Here is a 22,591-nt window from a genome sequence, read left to right as displayed (position 1 = left end):
GCAATGTATCTAAGACTGCCTATGATGCTCGCATACTCAGATTGATTAACATTGTCACCAGTGTTATTGAACAACTTGACATTAGGGTCATAAGAAGTATAGGCTAGTTTACACTCAAAGTAATTATATTTCTTTAGAATCTTTTCTATATAGTGAGACTGATTCAAAGAAATTCCCTTTTCAGACCTATTTACTTTTATGCCTAAGATTACACTAGCTTTTCTAAGTTTTTCATGTCGAAGTTCGTACTCAATATTGATTTTACATCATTTATGACGTGCAAGTTCGACCCAAAGATCAATAAATCATCTACATATAGACACAAGATTGTCCAAAGGTTATTATCAAACTTATAGTAGATACATTTGTTATTGAGATTAGTGTCCTAATTCTTCTGAAGTCTCGTTGTTTTGTAAAGATACACATTGTTCAATGAATAAAATAAGTGTTATTTAATTCTGGCATTTACTCATATCCAATAAACAAAGCTCCTTGGTTATCTTATGTGAACTTAAGCATATATATGTGATATACAAGTGGATCATGCCTTAAGTGATAACCTAAATAGGTTTGTAGTATGAGGATTAAGGTGGGATACCTAATCCTGATGACACTACAGATACGGCTCGCTTTGTAGAGATTTGCAAGTGTTGTAAACTACTATAGTTGGTAGATCCTTTCATAAAGAGATGTGTAGCAGGGGTGTCCTATACAAAGAGTTTGTATAAGACCTGGACCACGAGATGATTAGACTTTGTATATAACGTCGTTGATACTAGAGACTTACATCTCACCTAAACGACCATAGGTGACACGACCTCAATCCTGAGTGTTTTGGGAACTTCTGCCTTTGAGGGCTATCCTTTGATTAGTATAGGTGAGAGTGGCCAGATGGCCAACTCAACATGCCTACCTTTTTAGTGACTTGTCTGATCTGGGAGCTGGGAACTCAATCCACAAGATGGAATTCACTTCTTTCCCGAAGCAGGGATAAGTAGAGAGATTACTCCCTTAAGGGCTGATTCCGGGGCTTGAACATAGTGGCCACAACTTCTTTTTGGAAGAGAAGACTCAGTCATAGTAAGACTATGACTTATGTTCATTAGAGGGATCAGTAATACTTAAGGAGAAAGATGTAACTACTGGGGCATAATAGTTATTTGCTCAGCTATACTTACGAGCGATCTATGAAGGATTGTCGCACTACTGATTGGTTAAGATGAACACATAATATATCTGTGGTAAGGAGAGTTCAGCTGTCGTTAGTGGAGTGCTTGGCAGTTAACAGATGGTGGATCCCGTGACTAAAGAGTTTAGTCAGTTATTCACGTACCGTTGGAACTTCGAGCTACAGGTCTATAAGGTCCCCTTGGTAGCTCAATGGATTCAGTTGAGGATTTTTGGTGTTGATTTGAAATGTTCAAATTGACAAGAGGTATTTTGATTATATATGATATAATCAGTATGATGTATGTGATACATCTAGTGGAGGATTGATGTAAATGAGATTTACATTAAGTACCATGGAATAGAAAAAGAACTATGGTTTATATGTTTCATGAGATGAAATATTAAAACTATAGGTTATAAATATAGTATGATAAGTTGGTTATCATTTATGTTTATAATAATATTAATTATTGGATAATTAATTCTTTTTCTTTTAAATAACCAAAGTAGTGGGTGGTTATTGAATCATGGTAACCGTGAGTTTAAAAGGAAAGTGGTTTTCATATTTTCAAAAAGATTTTTTACAAACATTTGAAAAGGTTTTGAGTTTTCTCTCTTATGCAAAAGAAACTCACGGGGTCGTCAAATAAATACAGATTTACTAAACGACGGCTGGGCGAGCTAAACGATCATGCAGTGGTGAGCTAAACAATCGCATAGCTTTGCTAAACGATCGCTTGCCCAAAGTAAACAATCATGTAGAGTCTGTAGGCGACAGACCGAGCTAAACGATGAGTTAAACGATCGCATATCTTTTGCTAGACGATCGCTTAGCTTTATCTAAACAATTGGGCATCAACCTATGCGATAGGTCATCGCCATCTCCCACTTGTATAGTCGTGTACACGATCGGTGTTTCCTCCTTCGTCTACCTCACACCAAGTCCGAATAGAGCCCACCTTCTAGATTCTAACACTAAGAATACCAAGGTAGCCTTGTTGGTGGTGTTAGACTTAACTCGACACCATCGAGGTTTTATGGAGGTCGTTCGTGGTGTTGTGGAGGTCATTCGTGTTGTTGAGGAGTTCATGATCGAGGTGATCGTTGAGGACGAGCGCAAAGTGTTCGTGCTGTGTTCATTGCGGTGTTGCGGTCGTGTAGATCGAGCATTCGTGGTCACTGTTGTTCGAGCGTTCGTGCACAGCGGAGCGTGGAGACGCTTCTGCCATTGTTCGTACATTTTTCCCTTTGAGCATTTATAGTTTTACATATTGTAATTTCTGCATATTAATTGTATAACCGCTTATTTGAAGTCGACTGTAAATGCATTGTTCATTCATGATTGTAATTTGGAATTATCGTTCTTCCGCTGTTCATGGAAATCTCGCTTTTAATTTCCTTCATTTTTCACTTTCATTGACCTTGAAATCTTTAGATAGGATAAGGTTGCCAAATTTTTCATATCATTGCTTAGGAGCTTGTTTTAGTCCATAGAGAGATTTGTCTAATTTATATACTTTATTTTCTTGACCATGGACAACAAAACCCTCAGGTTGTTCCATGTAAATCTCTTCTTCAAGTTCACCATTTAGGAAAGCGGTTTTTATATCCATCTGATGTACTACGAGGTTATAAAGGGCAGCGAGAGAAGAGGACACAGATAGAGGTAATTCTAGTGATAGGGGAGAAGGTGTTAATGAAATCTACGTTTTCTCTCTATTTAAAGTCCTTCGCTTTTAACCTGGCTTTAAATTTGTCGACAGTCCCATCAGGTCTAAGTTTCCTCCTTAAGATACATTTGCACCCTATTGCCTTACATCCTGGGGGTAGATCTACTAAGTGCCAAGTTCTATTTGACTCAAGTGAGTCCATCTCATCATTTATGGCTTCTTGTCATAGGTTGGCATCTACTGAGGACAGGGCAGCTCTTAGATCTTTAGGATCTTCTTCTACATTGTAGGTTGGGAAGTCATTTCCGAAATCTTTGGCGGTTCTAGCTCTTTTGCTTCTTCTAGGTTCTGGGTCAGTTTTCTCTCTAGGGTTAGGATTTCTAACTAGGGTTATACCACTTGATCTAGAGCCCCCACTATTCCTTGATTTAAAGGGAAACCTATCTTCAAAGAAGTCGGCATCGTTTGACTCAATGGTCACTTGGTTCACTAGATCATAGAATATGTAGGCTTTACTATTTAAGGCATAACCTATAAAGACACACTCGTAAGCTCTACTAGCCAACTTTCTCCTTTTTGGGTCAGGAATCCTTACAAAGGCTATATAACCCCATGTGCTAAAGTAGGACAAGTTTGGTTTCTTATTCTTGAGAATTTCGTAAGGTGAAGTTTTATTTTTAGATTTTGGGATTCTTTTTAGGACATAACACATGGTAAGGATGATTTCACCCCACCAATAAGACATGGCTCCTGAGCTAAGTAAAATAGCAACTACTAGCTCAGCTAAAGTTCTATTTTTCCTTTCAGCTTTTTCGTTCATTTCAGGAGAATAAGGTGTGGTCTTTTCGTGTATTATTCCATGTGAGTTAAAGAATTCATTAAAATTGTCCGAGTCGTACTCGATTCTCCTATCACTACGAAGTCTTTTAACCTTTCTATTAAACTGATTCTCTATTTCAGAAACAAAAAGTTTGAAGGCATCAAAAGCATCATTTTTGTTTTTCAGTAAGTATACAAAAGTAAAATCAGAGCAATCGTTAATAAAAGTAATGAAATATCTTTTACTGTTCCTAGTCAATATGTCATCAAATTCACATACATCAGAATGAATCAAATCTAGAGGCTCAGAATTCCTAAGTACAGATTTATGCGGAGTTTTAGTAATTTTAGCCTGACTACAATACTCGCATTTATCAAAATCATTCGTGGATAACTTAGGTATCATTTCCAGCCTAATCATGTTACTAATTAAATTCTTATTCACATGACAGAGTCTAGCATGCCAAATATTCATAGAACACAACATATACATAGAAGATTTCATTTTATTAAAGTCTAAATTTAATTTAAACATTCTCTCAGTTGCATACACTTTCCCTACAAATACATTATTTTTTGTAAGGGTATATAGGTCTGCCCCTATAGTTTGAGTAATCCCAGCTTTGTCCAGGAGCTAGCCCGAAACCAAATTCTTTCGTATCTCCAGAGTGTGTAGAACATCCTTCAACGTGAGGATTTTCCTAGAGGTAAACTTCAGTTCCACCTTGCCGGTTCCAACAACTTTCCTGGAGTGGTGATCTCCCAACAGAATATTCTTATCTTTAGTTTTAGTATAAGTTTTAAATAGACTAAGGTCGTGACAGACATGGCACATCGTGGCAGTGTCTATCCACCACCCTTCACAACCACTGATTACATTTACTTATGTGATCAAGGCGACTAATGGTTCTTCTATCAGGTTCGCCTGACCAGCAGGACGAGCCTGTTCCTACAGTTCCTAGCCATGTGTCCAGGTTTATTACAATTAAAGTAGAGGAACTGTACCATTTCTCCTGAAGGGGGCTTTTGTTTTTTATGTTGGTTCTGGTTGTTGGAGCCACGGTTCTAACCTTTCCTCTTTGTCCCCTTAGATTTTTGTTCAGGTATTACCACGGCAGAGGCAGGTTTCCCAGGTACTGCGTTCACCTCCTCCTTCTGGTCCTGCTTCTGGGTTTCCTCCTTGAACCTTAGCCGGGTTATAAGACTCTCCAAGGAGAACTCTTTGGTCTTATGCCTCAAAGTGTTCTCCTTCCACAAAAGGGGCAGTTTATGAATAATAACAATAACTTGGAATTGTTCATCTAAAGGCATACCTTCAGTAATTATCTCATGGGCTATCTTCTAAAGTTCATAGGATTGGGCCTCCAAGGATTTGTCATCCGTCATCTGGAACTTGAGATAACGGCTAACCGCATATTTCTTCGACTCGGCCTCCTTGGTGTCATACTTATTTTGCAGGGCATCCCAGATCTCCTTTGTTGTCTTCATTATACTGTAGTAGTCATACAGATCATCAGTCAAACCATTTAAAATGAAATTCTTACATAGAAAGTCTTTCTCCTCCCAGTCAGCAGCTTCTTTTATCTATTGTTCAGTTGGTTCTTCTAAAGGGATAATCGGTTTAGCGCTAGTACAAGCTTCGACAACTTTCTTGACGGTGAGGAAGAACAACATCTTTTGCTTCCACCGCTTGAAGTTCACTCCTTCGAACCGGAATGGACGGTTGAGGTCAGATATCATAACGTCATTGTTGCTACTGAGGGCCATTGATGATGTGACAGCGTCTTAAAATTGTTGGAAATGGCAGAACCCTCAGAACGACAAATAGTAAATCGTCAAGGCATGATGGCCAAATGAAGAGTAAAACCTGCAAAACAGAAACTCGTTAAGGCTGAGTCGCGGAGCTTGCTCTCTTTAAGACGTTTCGCGGTTCTGCCCAAGTGTGCAAGCAGTTCTGAAAATTGCCTCGTCATCCCCAGGATAAAAAACCCAAATAAAAATCGATCGAAAATGCATCGTTACCAACCGGAACATATACCCTTTCTAAACTCACTGCTCGGAAAGCTAAGATGGAGGAGGAGAGAAAAATGAAGTGAGAAATGAAGAAATGAATTCTGTGTGTCGAACTGCTGAAGGCCTCGCCTTTTATAGGCCTTCAGCGTCGAACTGTAGGGAGTGAGAAGGGCGCTCCGCCACAGAACGTGCACGAACAGAACGGGATGGGCGGATGAAATGTGCGGACGAACGGACCGTTTCCTCCTTTTTTCGGTTAAAAAAATAATGATAATAAAATAATATTTTATAAAAAATAATCACCACACGCTCGCCACGCCCGACCGGACGGCAGTGGCGGTACGCGTGTGGGATGTCCAATGAACCCACATTGGTCTATTTTCTCACTCCCTCCAAAACATGGGTACCCCTTGGGGCCCAAACCCAAGACACGAGGTTGGAGTACATAAATGAGACTTCCAACACCAAATTTTCCAATGTGGGATTCTCCAACCAAAAAAAGTTGGTTCCCTCTAGTTTTGAAAGTTAAATTTTCACTCAACATGAGTGGTCCAAGATACTCGCCTCAACCTTGGAAGTCGAGACCACGTTTTCCCTTCACACAGTCTTAGCCCCCACCATCGGCTCAAATTGACATCTCTAAGTCTTTTTCGGATTAGGAACCGACCTAGAATTCATTCTTACCTCTATAAATAAGAGACCATAACTCCACTTATTATATTAGAACGTTGATTGAGAACTTCTGAGTTTCCATTAATGTTTTAACGTATATGATCGAGTTTCTGCACTAAATAATAAACGATTGTTTGTTGCCAGTAATCATGCTTTCATCTATGATTTTAGAGTGAATGTAGACTTTCTGCTATAAATTGATGTGATGTTTACGTATTGAATTTTAAAGTAGATTAAATTTTGCTATCTTCAATTATGGTTATATTTGAAGGATTGTGAAGTCTGAAATAGAAGCGAAGATCGATCTCAATTTTCAATTTCACAATTAATTAAAAAATAGAAACATAAAATATGCATTCTAACAAAATTTTAAAACATGCTAAAAAATAAATACAGGGAAGGAAATAGGGTTCAAAGATACACTTATCCTTGAAGCCAAAAGATCTTCACGAATTCCTCTCAACGAACGATCACGAACAAGAAACCAAAATGGTCACCACCATAAGAGAACCTTTCGTATTCACTATAGGGTATGAGAATTCACAGCAGTTGTGGACTCTGATGATTTTGGGAGAGGGAAAAAGATTTTTGACGGAAAGGAAAATACAAATTTTTGCAAGGGAGATCTTTCCTTTTTTTCTTTTTTTACACACTCATTCTTTGTTGATTTTTTAGAAGAAGATCTCTAAAACCACCTCCATTCAGCCCGATAGATTGAGAGAGATATGTGGAGGCAGTTACATAACTCCCTCCCATTTTATTTTATTTTTTTAAAAAAATTAAAACATTTGTAATTTAATAAATAACCAACTTATTATATACATAACTATTTGTTATATACAAAATAACACATAATCTATAACTTACATTATATCAAATACAATATAGCCTATAGTTTTAAAACTTTCAATAATTCTTGGTATTTAATATAAATCAAATTTATATTAAATTTAATTATATGAATCTAATCCATATTATTAATATTTGAATCATATTTCAAATATCTGTTTCCTCTTATAATAAACTTTATATTGTATTGTATCAAATACATTATATTAATTATATTACATATAATTAATTTAAATTAATTATATCATATGTAATTAATCCCTCAATTGATTTGAAGAATTCAAATTAATCCATCAATAATCCTAGTTGAGCTACAATGAGGATCTTATAGACCTATAGACTGAAGCTCCAATGGTACTTGGATAATTAATTAAACTTCTTTAATTAAATTATCTAACTTTCATTAATTGTCGGTCACTCCATTAAAGACCGACAACTGCACTATTTGCACTATAGATATATTTCTATGTCCATTGGATATAATCAATCAACGATGCGATGACCTTTCACAAATTGCTCTTAAGTACAATTGGGTCAAAATTACCATTTTGTCCCTATAGTTACATCTAACTACCTATGTACCACCGATCTCTCTAATGAACAATAAGTCATAGTTCAACTATGACCAAACTCCTCTCGGGCCAAGAGAGGGTATGGTGCCACATTGTTCAAGCCCTAGAATCAACCTTTAAGGGAGCAATTTATTTACTTATCCTGACATTAAGGAAGGAGTGAATTTCATCTTGTGTAGTTGTGTTCCCAGCTCCTCAATCAGACAAATCCCGAAAATGGTAGCCATATTGAATTGGTGAACTGGCCACTCTCACCCATGCAAATAAAGGACCGCCTCCATAGGCAGGAGTTCCAACTCACTCAGGATTTAGGTCATGTCCCTTATGGTCATTCTAGTGAAATGTAAGTCCCTACTATTAACGGTGCTATATAACGAGACTATTCATTTTGTGGTCTGATATTATGCAAATCTTTTTGTATAGAACACCCTCGCTCATATGTCTCTACATGAATGATTAAGATCAAATCATTTGCAGAACTTTAAAACAAATGTAACATCTACAAAGGGGTTGTATTTGTAGTGTCACTAGGATAAAGTATCCAATCTTATCCATCTACTACAGACCATTCAGGTTATCACTTAAACTCAATGCACTTGTATGTCTCTATATATATGTTTAAGTTACAGAAGATAACTTTGGATGTTTGTTTACTAGTTTTGTGGATAAATGCTACTAAGTGTCAAATAAAATACCTAAGATTTTATTAAATAAATAAACTATTTGTTCAATATACTTACAAACTATAGAACCCATGAGATTTAGGGAATCACCCTCAACACTGTGGTAGACACAATACCGGTGTTTCTTCTTTTTTTGTCTTGCAAGTCCCCTCTTCCTCACATTACAAATTTACTGCCATCGCGTGAAGGTTATGTCTTTTTCTCTATCCAAAATTTTAGCATCAACAATACTAAATTGATAGATGAGAGAATGTATTACAAGGTTAAAAATATCTAAAATTTAGCTAAAATTTAATTATACAAACACTAAATTTTAACACATTTATGAAATATTAGTTATGTAATAGACTCATCCTAAAATCTTTCTAAATGAAATCCATCAAGATTAAACTAATTTTAATTAGGCTAAATTATAGAGAATACCAGTAAACTATGTACTTTGTGTAGAAAATATCTTTAAACTTTCAAAAGTTTCAAAATACCCTTAAACTTTTAAAAAAAAAAAAAGTTAAAAAATACACTTACTATTATATGAATAGAAACCGTTAATATCGTCTTACTTCTCTATTTCCATATTTTTTTTCTCGCAACCCTTCTTCAATACCTTTTTAGCACCCTTATTGTTAACATTTATTTATATAAAAAAATGAGAAAATAAATAAAATTGCACACTTTAGTTCAGATATATGGACTATAATAAGAAGAAAGAGTAGGATGCAAGGGATTTTAGGACTTAAATCTTTTAACAAAATTGTACAGTAGTAGTTTTGTGTTAATAGCCAAGTACATTTTTTTTGTTTGACTATTTATCATTTTGGTATGTTTCAGGAAAATTTTGACTTTGGAATTTTGTGTGATTTTGTGGGATTTTATGATTTAATTTACAATTTGGGCTGTTGAGAAAAATGGTGTAAGCTAAGGATTGGAAAAATTAGAAAAATAAAATAAAATTGTACATATGAAAAAGTGAGGATGTCTGTATACTTTGTTTTAAAATTGGAATTTTCAAATTTAAGAAAACTTCAAATAAATTGATCATCATATTAACAATAGAACATTTTTAAACTTTTTTTTTAAAAAAACTAAAGTTATTTTTGCAATGAGATATTAAGGATTTTTGTTTATATATCAATGATGAAAGCACTTTTAACTTGTTTTAACTTAAAGGTATTTTTTAAACTTTTGAAAATTTAAGGGCATTTTTGAAATAGAATTTTAACAACGATTAGGGCATTTCTTAATTCTTTTTGAAAGTTTAAAGGTACTTTTGAAAGTTTTAAAAATTTAGGGATATCTTTGACACAAAGTACAAAGTTCATGAGTATTTTTTATAATTTAGCCTTTTAATTATAATCATAGCGATATTTAGTTGCTCACTGTTTGTCTCTATTCCATTTTATCTTCTTTTCTCCCTACAAAAGTTTATTTAATAATAATAATAATAATCAATGTTTAAAATGTGGATGTCAACGGAAATACCGAGGTCTTAATTTTATAAATATTTTGATGCAAATGTCGATAAAATTTTGATTCTGATAGATATTTCTAGAAAAATTAAAAAAAATAAAAAAATCAGAAAATAAATTTGAGTTAGTAAATAAATAAACATTTTGTGATTTTTAAATAAGTTAATATATCTATTATTTATATGATATTTATAATAATAATATTTTGTTGCTTAATTATTATGTTTTATGGATTTTTATACAATATGGTGGAAATATCGATTCATCCTTTATGATGATATGAAATCCATTGAAATACAAAAATATAGATAAAAATATCTCTATGTCTACAAAAATTTAATACTATTACAATAACATAGTAAAGAAAAATTTGATAAATAAATAAATAAGACTGTTGAGTTAGCCCCCAAGTTAGTTTTCCCTCTTTTTATGGTGCAAAAACCCTAAAATAATTTTCCCTCTTTTCAATTCATTCCTTTCTTTCTTTTTGTTGCTCTCCACTCGTTTTTTTTCTTCTCCACTTCCTTCCTTCCTTCCCAGATCCAACATTCCGGGCTTTCTTCTCCTTCAGGTGAGCATCTTACTCCTCATCAGTCAACTTTACCCATTTCCCCCTTTTAATTCTTCCTTTTTTCCTTTCTGGGGTTGTTGATCGGATCTTTTCTCTTCATTTCTCCGGGTGTTTGTCTGGTTTAATCATCAAGAATCATAAATGTTATCGGTGGATAATTAATGAAATTGTCTCCTTTTTCTGCCCTTTTGATTTTGATCATCGTATAGGTATAATTCTCTGTGTTTATCGATTTTTCTTTGTGATTCATGGTTTTTTATTGCAGCTTGGACTTGTGGAATCGCCTCTCTGATCATTTCCGGGTAAATTCGACTACTTAAAAGAGGGTTTTCTTGTTTAAAGTTCGAGGTCTGGGTCTCATGAGAATTTTTAGGGGAATGCAGAAATCGTTTTGCAAGGAGCAGCAGCAGAAGGAGCTGGGCTGGAAGAATATTTTCTGCCGAGGGTTGGGTGTCACTGCTCCCAAGGCAAGAACTCGTGACAAACCCATGTCTACTGCCTTCTTCACTAGTCTCTGAGCTTGCTTCTTGACGCCAATAATTGGGGTTCTTGTTGATTTCTTGAGGTGTCCTTTGATACACATCTCCAATGACGAGGGTTGTTATACCAAGAGGTTCCTCTGGTGGTTCTTCTACAAACACCAACCGATCTTCAGCCTCTGCTTCTTCATCATCTCGCCCTGAACAACATGTTTCTACTTCTCCACAGCCAGCTTCGAAGGATGAGGAACTTGGAGAGATTATACAGGAACAGTCTACTGCTGATGAGGTTTTGGACGTTGCAAATAGCTGCGAAAGCAAGACAGTTAAAACAGAGCATGTTTTAATCGAAGGATCTTATAATGATCGCCAGATGGAAATTTTGAGAGATGAACTTTCTGGGGACAATGAGAAAGTTGTTAAAGACGATACTATGGATCAAGGGGAACCTAGAATGGTATTGGATCACTTGAAAATTCCGGATAGGAATGCAATTGAAAATGAGTGCTGTAAGGGGGATTCCTCACAGGCCATTCGAGGGAATTCACCACCCCCACCACCCCCTGCCCCACCACTCAAACCTTCTTCAGTGAGCTCATCAAACACTAGGAGACATGTCTTGGGAAGTTCAAATGCTGGTAGAATTGGGTCCTCAAGAAGTGGCATTCCTTGGTCTGTTGTTTCAAATAGGACCTCCCTCACTGGGTCACGTCCTTCCTCTCCAAGATCACATGTTGATAGTGAGGGTTACAACAGTGCGGATGAGCAGAACTCTTGTTATGTGTCATATTATGATCTGGTAATGTTGTTAGGATGATACAAATAAATCGATCGATTTCTTAGTCTTCTGACTCTTTGGTTTTTTTCTAGACTATATATATTTTAGAACTCTGAAATTCTTCTTTTCTTGTTTTAAATGTCAAGATGCTGAAATGGAATTCTAAAGATCCTCTCTTTTCTTGTGGTTTCCCCTTATACATTGTGCTTTAGTAGTTATTGATTGTTCATGCAACTCATAATGAATGTCAAGGTTTTCTATTTCTATTTCTTGACTATCAAATAAGGTTTTTGGCCCCTTGTTTGGGTTCTTATTTATCTAGGTATTTGAATACCTTGAACTGTAGAATTTCAAGGATTTTCCTGTCAAATGAGCATTTTAGTCCTTTTTGGAAGCATGGGGTTCCTTCATAAAATTATTGTGCTGTTGAGAGCTGGTAATGTTATATGTTCATGCATCTTCTGTGATAGAATTCTTGCACTCATCCGTGTAAGATTCCTTTTAATAAACTCCTGTATTGATCGAACGCACACAATTCGTTTTAACTTATTTCAGGAAAGAGAGAGGCAATTCGAGGCTGAAATTAAGCGGGTAAAAGGTTTTGAAGTTAAAAGAATGCTGGAGGATGGGAATTGCCTATTTCGTGCTGTTGCAGATCAAGTGTATGGGGATTCTGAAGCATATGATCTGATTCGACAGATGTGCATAGATTACATGGTATGATGAATTCTTGAGTTGATCTCTCTTTGATGATATTATGATGGCCTCAAAAGTATTTTGCTTTCAGCATCTCCATTTGACTTTGATGAAGGATTTATTTATTATTTTATTCTTCTTCTTCTTCTTATTATTATTTTTGTGGATTGAATTGAATGTCAGTCGAACCAATATTTAATACTGATATGGTAAGATCAATTCTTACCATAACAATGTTAATGTTAAAAAAAAGGCGTGGCAAGATTACTTCTTGTTACTGACATTGGGAAAAAAGACAATGCCTATTTTATCTCCTTTTTTTTTAAAATTATTTTTTTAATTTTATGTAGAACTGGACTGCCAATAATGGAGGAGATATATAAGGTTCAGTGAGAAACAGTGAAATATTGACCTTATGGGTGCCTATAACAGATGTTAGAGAAACCAACTAATATATATATTATGAATAGATCAAACCATTAATATTCATTCACCAATTAAGTAGAGGAAGAGTTCAAAAGGAGGGAAGGGAATTGGCCCCCCAGTCCCAAGCCTATGCCAAAGGAGTTAGGAAAAATCCACTCAACTGGTTAAGAATAATGCGAGATATTTTAGAGAACGTGCCCTTCATGGAATTCTCATCACATCTAGTTGTCTTCATTCTGAATAACCTCCTATAAAAGAGTTCTTATGTCTTTACGTCAAATGGATCTTGGTCTTCTTATCATAAAGTTCCCCAATGGGGTTTGTTTAACGAGATACGAAAACTGAACAGGGAAGCCTCGGTTTATTATATAGTTTAAAGGTAAACCACATTTGACCAAAAGGATATGCTAACTTCATTTTTTTTAATATAAAAAACTGCACCATGATAAATGAACAGAGAAGACATGAAACACCTCCAGTTTTCAATGACGTTGATTGTTGATTAAAGAAAAATGATTATTGTAGTGTAGTATAGAGAGAGGGTACATGAACACAAGCTATTTGTAAGAAAGCTAGCCCACTACACATTCGTCCGCCTTTCTAATTTTTTCTTTATGTATATATTTTTAAAGATATTACTAGAGAGTAGCCATAACAACATTCTAATCCGATATAATCTTGAACCCCACAACAATTGGATGGACCTTCCGTGTTGTTAAAAAAGAAATCTATTTCAGAAGAATTCAGCAATTTCTCCAAAAAATTGAAAGAACAATCAAAGAAAAGTTGGATTTAACTTCCCGTCAAATTTCGTGTGAGCACTGCCAACTAATGAACCACCTGATTAACTAACTACTATAAACAAATAAAGGTAGCTATACAGAAACAGAAAATTGAACTCACTAGTCGCTGCATTTCTATAGGAGGCACTTTTTCTCATACAGACTCCAGTAACTGGGTACATATAGAATATAGATGACTATTTTGATTATATTCCATGTTTCACTTTAGTGTAAGGATCCGTGGAACAAGTTTTGCCTGTATGTTTAATTGAGTTTACTATACTGTTCAGGAGCGTGAGAGGGATCACTTTTCCCAGTTCATAACTGAAGGATTTACATCTTATTGCAAGAGGAAAAGAAGAGATAAGGTCTGGAGTAGTTTAAATTGTTATCAATATGCTTTAATTCTATATAACTTTTTCCTTCAATTTTGGTGCTTGCTGATGGAAGGGGGTTCTTTCATTTGTTGCAGGTATATGGAAATAATGCTGAAATCCAAGCCCTTTGTGAGATGTATAATCGACCAATCCATATTTTTTCCTATGGCACAGGTGCAAATTATGTTATGGTTATGGTTTCTGGTCTAGGATGGTGTTTTACCTACCTTATTAAGTAGTGTGTCAATCATCTATGCCTATAGCTTGTGACCCTTTTTTTTTTTTGTTATTTTTTATTTTACCTTCTCACAGTTTTGTTATTAATTATTATTATTATTATTATCATAGTTATCAGTGTTAAATGGAAGTCTCTGTTTTCTATACTTTTTTTAATTACATTTACTGTAATGCAGAACCTATTAACATCTTTCATGGAAACTATGCTACTGACCTGCCTCCCATTCGGTTGAGTTATCATCATGGAAATCATTACAACTCTCTTGTTGATCCACGGCGCTTAGCAATTGGTGCAGGGCTTGGCTTCAGCAGTCTTCGAGGGGTATGCCTTTTTGTTTTTTCCTGTTTGTTATAACTAAAATTAAGGAAACAGTTTGAAACCTCCTTTGTAACAGAGAGATCATAAAAAAGGTGAAAATATTACAACCAACCTATCAAGTGGGTTTTAAAATAATTTTCCCAATGATCCTTCCAAGGGTATAGTTATAATTATGGCCTGTTCAAGGCATGATAAAGTCAAAGGCTACACCAGTCCCTTTCTGAGAGATAAGTAAAGCAAAGAATTTCAGAAAACTATAGGGTTTTGGCTTCCCTTCCCTTGATTGTGATTTCATTATTCAGTGAAATTATCTCTTGCCAAAAAAAAAAGAAAAAGTCTTGACGCACTAAACCCTTAAAACAATGTTTCTTCTTTGACCAAAGATCTTAAGGCCAAGGATTTTAGAATGGTAATGCTTGGGACCTTGGTTTGAGAAGGGGTCTCTTTGATAGAGTGGTAAAGGAGTGGGCTAGGCTTGCTTTGCTGTTGGAAACTAGATGTCCTTCTCAAGGGCACAATACATTGCTCTGGAAGATTGGATAAGTGTGGTATGTTTACAAGCCATTTGCCCTGGTTGTTCTTCAAGAAAAACGAGGAGTGTTAGATGAAGCTTTTTGTGTACTCTGTTTTGGGACAGGGTGATTCCAAAGCAAGTGAAAAATTATCCTTTGGACCCACAGCCCTTGATAGTATCAATACCCAGTCCATTCCCCAATATGTGTTATGTGCTGTAAAAGTGAGTTCTTCCCATCTGTTGCATTGTGAGTTTGCTGGAAAAGTTCAGAATTTCCACGGTCAGATGTTTGGTTTGCAGGGTTAACCTCATGGTATGGTTTTGTGGTTAGCCAGAATCCTCTCCAGGTGTTGGCTGAAAGACAAAGCTAGAGGATCTGGATGAGTCTTGCTAGGTCTATTCCTTGGCTTCTTTGGAAAAAGAGAAATTCTAGAGTGTTTTAGATAACTCGAGCTCTCTTCTTTCCTTTTATGACCTTGTATAGTTTACAGCCTCTACTTTGAGTCTCCAACATAAGTTGTTTTGTAACTACTTGATAGACACCATTTACTTAGATTGGAAGGTCTTTTTGTTATCTTTTAGGAGAGGGGATGCCTATCCCCTTGTCCCTTGGGCTGTTTTGTTTGGGATTTTGCTCCTTGAATTGTATTCTCTTGTTTGACCAGAAGTAATTTTTAGTTTTCAAATTGCGATCTTGGTAAGCTTTGAGTGATTAGCTCAATTGGACTGTTGTGAGATTTCATCTGTCCATGACATGGGCATTCATTGATACGTAATCCAAGAGCCTGCTCTTTCTGAGATCCGTGACAATAGTGTTCTCCTCTTGAGAGAGCCTTCTTTTTAAGTCTTGAATAATAAATAACAAACCATTTACACGTTGCATTGCATTTTTTCCTTCATATTTGAGTTTTGAGGAGTTAAAGAGCAAATTCACCCAGGATTAATGAGTGAGACTTCTGACAAGTTTTTAAGATTTAGTTTATTCGTCAATTGGTTAAGTTTAGTAACATCACCTCATCTAAGAAGCACAAACACGGACATGAAGTGACGCGGCAAAACACAATGATATGCCAATTAAAAAAAAAAGCTGGGACACAGATGCGTTGGGAATGCACTCTTTTTTATTATCTTTTTAGGATATATATAAATTTAACAAAAAATACTAAATACACTCCACTAAAACAACATAAAATGTCAAGTTAATTAACAATTGCAGGAGATGAAACATTTATGTTTCTATTTTATTTTTCCTTAAAAAAAGGGCTTTCCTTTTGTTTTTTTCTTATCTTAGTTTAAGATATTATTGATTTGGGTTTTAAATTTGGGTCCATTTATGATGTTGGACGATTTTATCTTTAAAAAATCCCCCCAAGCGTCTCCAGGAAGTGTCCTAATCATGTCTCCACATGTCCAACATGTCTAAAATTAAAAATAGGATATGAAAATTTGCATGTTCGACATGTGTCTAGAGCGTGTCTGAATGTCTCCGTGTCCATCATGGACACCCCTTAAAATGGAGTGTCTGTGCTTCATAGCACCTCATTATTACCTGAAGAAGTCTTGCTTAACATGCAGGAATAAATGTATTGCGAACATATGTTTTTATTCTCTTTTCTTTTTCATTGTTTATTCTCTCATTGGATGAACTTCAATGATGGACGTTCTTTTAGAAACATTTGATTACTATTGTGCATCAGTTTCATTGATGTTCTCATATATTTAGTTTTATGGTAACATACACTAAATATTCATCAAAATAGCAAACAGATGTTAATGATAGGTATGCTAATTGGGATATTATAAGGATATATTCGTAATTAGTTAGAGAGTTTGTTAGGCTTGTTGGTTATAGAGAGGGTGGGGAATGAAGAAGATCAACAATATTGAAGTATGAATTTGGGCTTGAGAGTAGTCTCAAGACTAGGAGGGTCCAACTTCCAAGTACCTCAAACACTTGGTTTATCTTATAATTCCATTATCATTTATCTTTCAATATATTCAGGTTCTATCAAATTGGTATCAGAGCGATGTTCACAGTGGGTGAGATAGAGAGTAAGGTTGTACTGTTGGAAGACAAGGTGGAGATAGAAAAGCAAGCAAAAATGGAATTTCGGTTTGCTGAGATAGTAGAGCAACATTCGAGGAGGGGGAGATGAATTAGCAATTTGAGTTACACTAAGAGAAGAAATGAAGGTGATGTTCTCATGACTTGAAGGATTGTTGTGCCGAGGAGGATTGGCTTCTGTAGAGAGTACACAAATGGACAAGGAAATTTGGGCGGACGTTGGTTGATTGTGCATAAAGTTGTAGAATCGGTGAAGTAGCAGAATAATACTGCAAGCAATGATGGGAACAACCAGCCTATTAAGTGTGGAGTTCCTTTGGATCATAAGCGGCTGGGAAAACTGGAGGTTCCCATCCTCCAGGGCGAGGAAGATGAAGGCTCGAATGGGTGGTTGCATTTGGTTAAACATCGCTTCATGGAGGATTGATCATCAGATTGGGCTAAGTTGGGAGCGAAATCTCAAATAAGCCATCATCTACAATTGATGTTGGAGATGGAAAACTGTGGGAGGCATGGACAAAAGAAATCACAAAGAAAAATTTTAAAGGGATTGAAAAGGGGAAATGGAAAACAAAATGGACAAAGAAAGAAAAAACTTGATGACGAACGCTGTTGTGGACGAAGCTGAGAATATGGTGGAAGCTGGTACACAAAAAGCATGATTAAAAAAAAATAAAAAAGAAAAAAAGAAAGTGAGGCAAATGGCTTGTGGAGACCATTGTCGAAGAATGCAGTCAGATGGAGATGAAGACTTGGGGGGGAAGACACCGTTGGAAATTTTGTGAAGATGAAAGGAAGAGATTCCTTAATCACGTGAAATGTCAAAATGTGGGGCCATGGGTGGAGTCTTGGGGCCAATTATACATTAAATAGTGAAGGCCCATTTCTTTTTAAAGCTGAATAATGAGGCAGCAAGTTGTCGGGTTGGCCGGGCTCTTCCTCATTCAGTTTGGATTCTAATAGCAATATTGTACTTTACTTTAACGATATATTTTGTACTGGGATGTGATGTACTATGGGTGTATCAACCTAGTTGAGATATCCGGTCGCCTACTGATCCCTCCGATTTCTATCGTCATATAATTATATTGTCTCATTGTAATTTAAGCGTTAGTCTCTTTTCATTTTATCAATGAAAAGTATTGTTTCAGTTAAAAAAAAATTAAAAAAAAAAAAAAGGAAAAAAGCAATATCCCACCTGAAATTACATTAATTGACTCATGTGAAAAGATCAAGCATACCCAAGCCACCTCAAGAAAAATTTCACCTTCACAATGTCTGCCATTTGATAAATTCTGCCCCACATCGCCAACTGTTGTCAAAGCTACTGCCGCTGATCGGCGTTGTTAAAAAAGGGGGAAAGAAAAAAAAAAGGATGCCTCAGTCTCAATTTTTTGTAACCACACCTTGAGAACAAGGTGTAATAGAGGGGCAGGTAATGATAGGTATTCTAATTGGGGTAATATAAGGTTATATCAATAATTAGTTAGATAGTTTGTTAGGCTTGTTGGTTTTATATAGAGGGGGCGGGGAATAAAGAAGATAGGCAATATTTGGAGTATGAATTTTAGGGATTGAGAGTATTCTCAAGATTGGGACAGTACAAGTATTTTGATCACTTGATTTATCTAGGAATTCCATTATTGTATACCTTTCACTATATTTGGTTCTATCAGCTACTTAATAGGAGCACGTGCTATTAATATTGCTTTCCTTGGTGTCTTTTTAGTTTGGGTTGGGCAGAGGTGGTGGTTAAATTTTCTTGAAAAGCATAAATCTTCACTCAAGTAGTTTTAGCGTGCCAAAGATTCCAGTGAACGAGTTGTGTGTTTTAAAACTTTTTGTTGAACGTCTTATGGACCTTGATGTTTTCTATATGCACTGTGCAGGCAAATGTTGACAAGGATAAAGTGAAGGCTGCTTTAAAAGCGCAGCAAGATCAACAGCTTGATAATGCAAGTATCTTGGACTGTTATATTTTAGATCACATGAGGTTTGTAAAATAAGAGAATGACCTTTTACTTTCTTGACTTGACAGGCTCTTCTTGCTCAAGGACGGTATTTCTCAGATCTTGAGGTTACTGAAAAGGAGATCGAGCAGATGGTGATGGAAGCTTCTAGAGCTGAATATCTTGCTAGATACTCCTTGAAGCACCAATTAGACCGAAGAGACAACTCCACCCCCGGTGCAGAACCGTCTTCATCAGGCGCCAGTATGTATACTCTTAATCATCCATACTTTTAGTGATATTTCTATGTGGCTGAAACTATTATGGAGTTTGAAATGGGAAGTAAAACTGCATGAGTATGACAAGTTAGTTTTATGTTCACTTTAATAAGGTTTTGATTTTTAACTTCAGGGTCCTCGGGAAGTGAGGGTAATTGTAAGAGAGAAAGTGGGGTGCAGGAGTCAGTTTTAAGCAATGGAATGCGAACGGTGCTTTCAATGGGGTTTGGTTATCTACAGGTGATTGAAGCTTATAGCATATTTGGAGACGATGTGGATTCAATGGTTTGTTATTTGTTGGAAACTGGGGATAGCAGCAGACGCAAAGGCAAAGCAACGGAATGATCAGAAAAGCAGCAGCCAGCAGCAGACCTTAGGGACACCGATGGAAGAAGGTTGGTCTCTCTCTCTCTCTCTCTCTCTTTCTCTCTCTCTCTCTCTCTCTCTCTAACTCTATTCCAACATCATTTGTTTCACTTAGAAAGTGAAGATGTTAAAAGAGAGGCATGTAGGGGAACAAACTCAAATCCTGTTCTGGTATGGTATGATAATAAAGCAAACTCGACCTTTTAATCTCTACAATATTACAAGCTCTCCATTATTTCCACTTCCATCCCAGAAAATGTATGGTTACGTATTCGGTATTATTTTCTACGCTATCAAGAAAATCAAGAAAATCATCAACAAAAATTTATCACTTAATGTTTACTCGCTCAAGAGTCATTGGTCGAATCCCTTTCCCTCACCCTGATATAATATTCGAATCATTATAGTATTTTGCGGATTATCTGTGGAGCCTAAATTTTGTTTGGTGGTAGTCAATACAGTAAAAAGGGGGAAAAGAGGGGGGGGATGGAATGTAAGACGTTAACCAATTTGAAAAGAAAGGACACTCACGAGTTTTGAATGAACTAGTGGGGCAGAGATAAAGTAATGCGGGAAGGTGCTGAATTAACCCCAAAATAAGTTTTGTTTTGTTTTTGATTTACAATCTGCTGTGTGGGAAAAACATATATGATTAAAACATTAGTTGAGTTAGGTTCATTTTGGTAACCCTGAAATAAGAATTTGTGGAAGGGAAAAGAACAATTTGATTTTGAGCATTTTCATCCTAATAAGCCTTCATCATAATGTCCAATCAAATTTACTCACTTTGATTATCTTTTAACTTCGTTTACATTTAGCATTTAATGATTTCTTTCATGTGTTGGTTGATGTAATTTATTTATTTATTTTTATTTCAACAAATACAAAGGGGTATCAAATTCAACTAATGTTTATTTATTTATTTATATCTGAGTCTATGGGTCAGTTTACGATTAATTTCATGGGATAATACGTTTGATTTTTACAACATTTAGATATTAAAAAAATTCATGGGATGAATCTTAGATATGTGGTGGCTATCATGGAGAATTGATTCCATGATATTTGCGTGTACGTGTTTAGTTGATAAAACAAATAATTAATGTTTAATATCATTTTTTAAAGTTATTAGATATAAGATTATGGTTATAATAAACCCATTATCTTTCTCTGAAAATGATTGCACATAAGCAACGACCAAAACATATCACAATTTGCAAATTTATGCTTCAAATTTGCCAAAGTTGACTACGTACGAATGAAATGGGGTCTTCATACTGGAAGTTATGCAAGCAAGATTCTGCTTCCTGAGCAGCATTCTTGGCATTCCACTGACTATCGACATTCCATGGTAAATTCTATTACACAAAATATAAAAAAATAACATGTCCCAAAAATTTGAGGGTAGTAAGGAAATAAATTTGTGGCCAAATTTTAGATAATGCTAAAGCCGATAATTTTGGTAAAAACTTGCATTTGTGAGATTCTAGCTATGAAAAGTGCTTATGTGCTGAGAGTTCTATTTAATGAACTTAAGGCTAAACTCTTGTAAATAGAATCTTTATATTCTCATTTGCTTATGTTTTTTTTTTTATGAATCTCTATTTTACCCTTTTTAGATATGACATAACTCCTCAAGTGTAGGAGTCTATTGAGTCTAATAGGTACACAATTGATATCGACGAGATACATTCAAGATCTAACATGATTGGTCAAATGACATTTATTACATTGTTTAGATAGAGGTGATTATATATTAAACTGATGCATTCTTTCACTTATAGAGTGAGATGCACATACAATAATAAAATGTGTTTGATTACAATCTTAAAAATGATTTCATACGATCCATCCAAGTTTAAAGAAAAGAACAAAAACCTTCAAGGCAACTTTAAAGGTGAAATAAATTTAAAAATATCAAACTTGTGCATTCTCACTTTAAGGGTGAGATGCATATATAAAAGGACCGTATGTTTACTCATAATCCTAAAAAATCATTTCATACAATCTAAGTTTCGAGAAGAAAAATAAAGAGACATTTGAAGGCAAAGTATTTTTTTTTAGGTTAGTAGAACAGATACAATCAAGTTTTTGCATTTCTTTATAACATTGTAAGCAAATTTATAATAGAGTTCAGAAACGTTCACAAAAAAATTTATAAAGAAAATATAATATTTTGGAGAAAAAAATGTCATTAAAATTTTAAACTTTTTTATTAAAAAAACCGTCAATAATGAGGTTACTTTTTGTATGCACTATTTTCTTTTTACCTCAAATCTTATTTGTATTCTACCTCGATTCTGATTACATTAAAATTTAAGACTTAATAATTAATTAATTCATAATTCAGACTTCATTTAATAACCATTTGATTTTTTTTATTTTTAATTTTTGAAAAGTAAATCTATAAACACTTTTCCACCTCTAAATTTCTTTTTTTTTCCCTACTTTTTACCAATGTCTTAAAAAACCAAGTAAACTTTAGAAAACTATTTAAAAACTTATTTTTGTTTTTCAAATCCAACTAAAAATTCAACTCTTATACTCTAAGTATGATGAAAATCATTGTAAACAAATGAAAGGATATAGACTTAGTTTTCAAAAACAAAAAACAAAAAACAAAAAACAAAATGGTTACCAACATAACCCTAACATAACCCTAATTTATGAGTCTATTTTGTTTTGATTATTACAATGTTATTTAAATATATATATATATAATATCATACATTTATACTAGAGTTTTATCTTTCAACAATTAAATACTATTTTAAAATTTTAAATTACAATTTGACATTTAACGTGCATTGCACTAGTTTGAGTAAGAAGCTGAGTCAGCA

The 22,591-nt window shown here is 35.0% G+C and overlaps 1 protein-coding gene across 11 annotated transcripts; it reads left to right on the top strand.

Annotated features, from left to right (window-relative positions):
• Positions 1-10,322: 10,322 nt before the first annotated feature.
• Positions 10,323-19,967, top strand: OTLD1 (OTU-like cysteine protease family protein). 11 transcript variants are annotated; one of them, XR_016531192.1, is made up of 11 exons: positions 10,323-10,485; positions 10,751-10,787; positions 10,869-11,763; positions 12,298-12,459; positions 13,937-14,014; positions 14,119-14,197; positions 14,437-14,582; positions 19,048-19,113; positions 19,197-19,371; positions 19,626-19,780; positions 19,867-19,967. XR_016531192.1 is itself a non-coding variant. In XM_090316221.1 (10 exons), the coding sequence occupies exons 3-10, from the start codon at positions 11,074-11,076 to the stop codon at positions 19,631-19,633; spliced, it is 1,404 nt and encodes a 467-aa protein (XP_090172347.1). In that variant the 5' UTR covers positions 10,323-10,485; positions 10,751-10,787; positions 10,869-11,073; the 3' UTR covers positions 19,634-19,967. The 11 variants fall into 11 exon arrangements, 6 of the variants coding, with proteins under 6 accessions (XP_090172347.1, XP_038894332.1, XP_038894333.1 ...); XR_016531189.1 differs by having other exon boundaries at positions 19,519-19,780; XR_016531190.1 differs by lacking the exon at positions 10,323-10,485 and adding an exon at positions 10,559-10,635 and having other exon boundaries at positions 19,519-19,780.
• Positions 19,968-22,591: the final 2,624 nt, after the last annotated feature.

This window comes from Benincasa hispida, chromosome 8 (assembly GCF_027475165.1).
Source record: "Benincasa hispida cultivar pf3 chromosome 8, pf3_genome.v1.1, whole genome shotgun sequence".
In the NCBI taxonomy this organism is placed as follows: domain Eukaryota; kingdom Viridiplantae; phylum Streptophyta; class Magnoliopsida; order Cucurbitales; family Cucurbitaceae; genus Benincasa; species Benincasa hispida.
The sequence above is the reverse complement of the archived record's forward strand: the minus strand, read 5'-3'. Positions and strand labels throughout refer to the sequence as shown.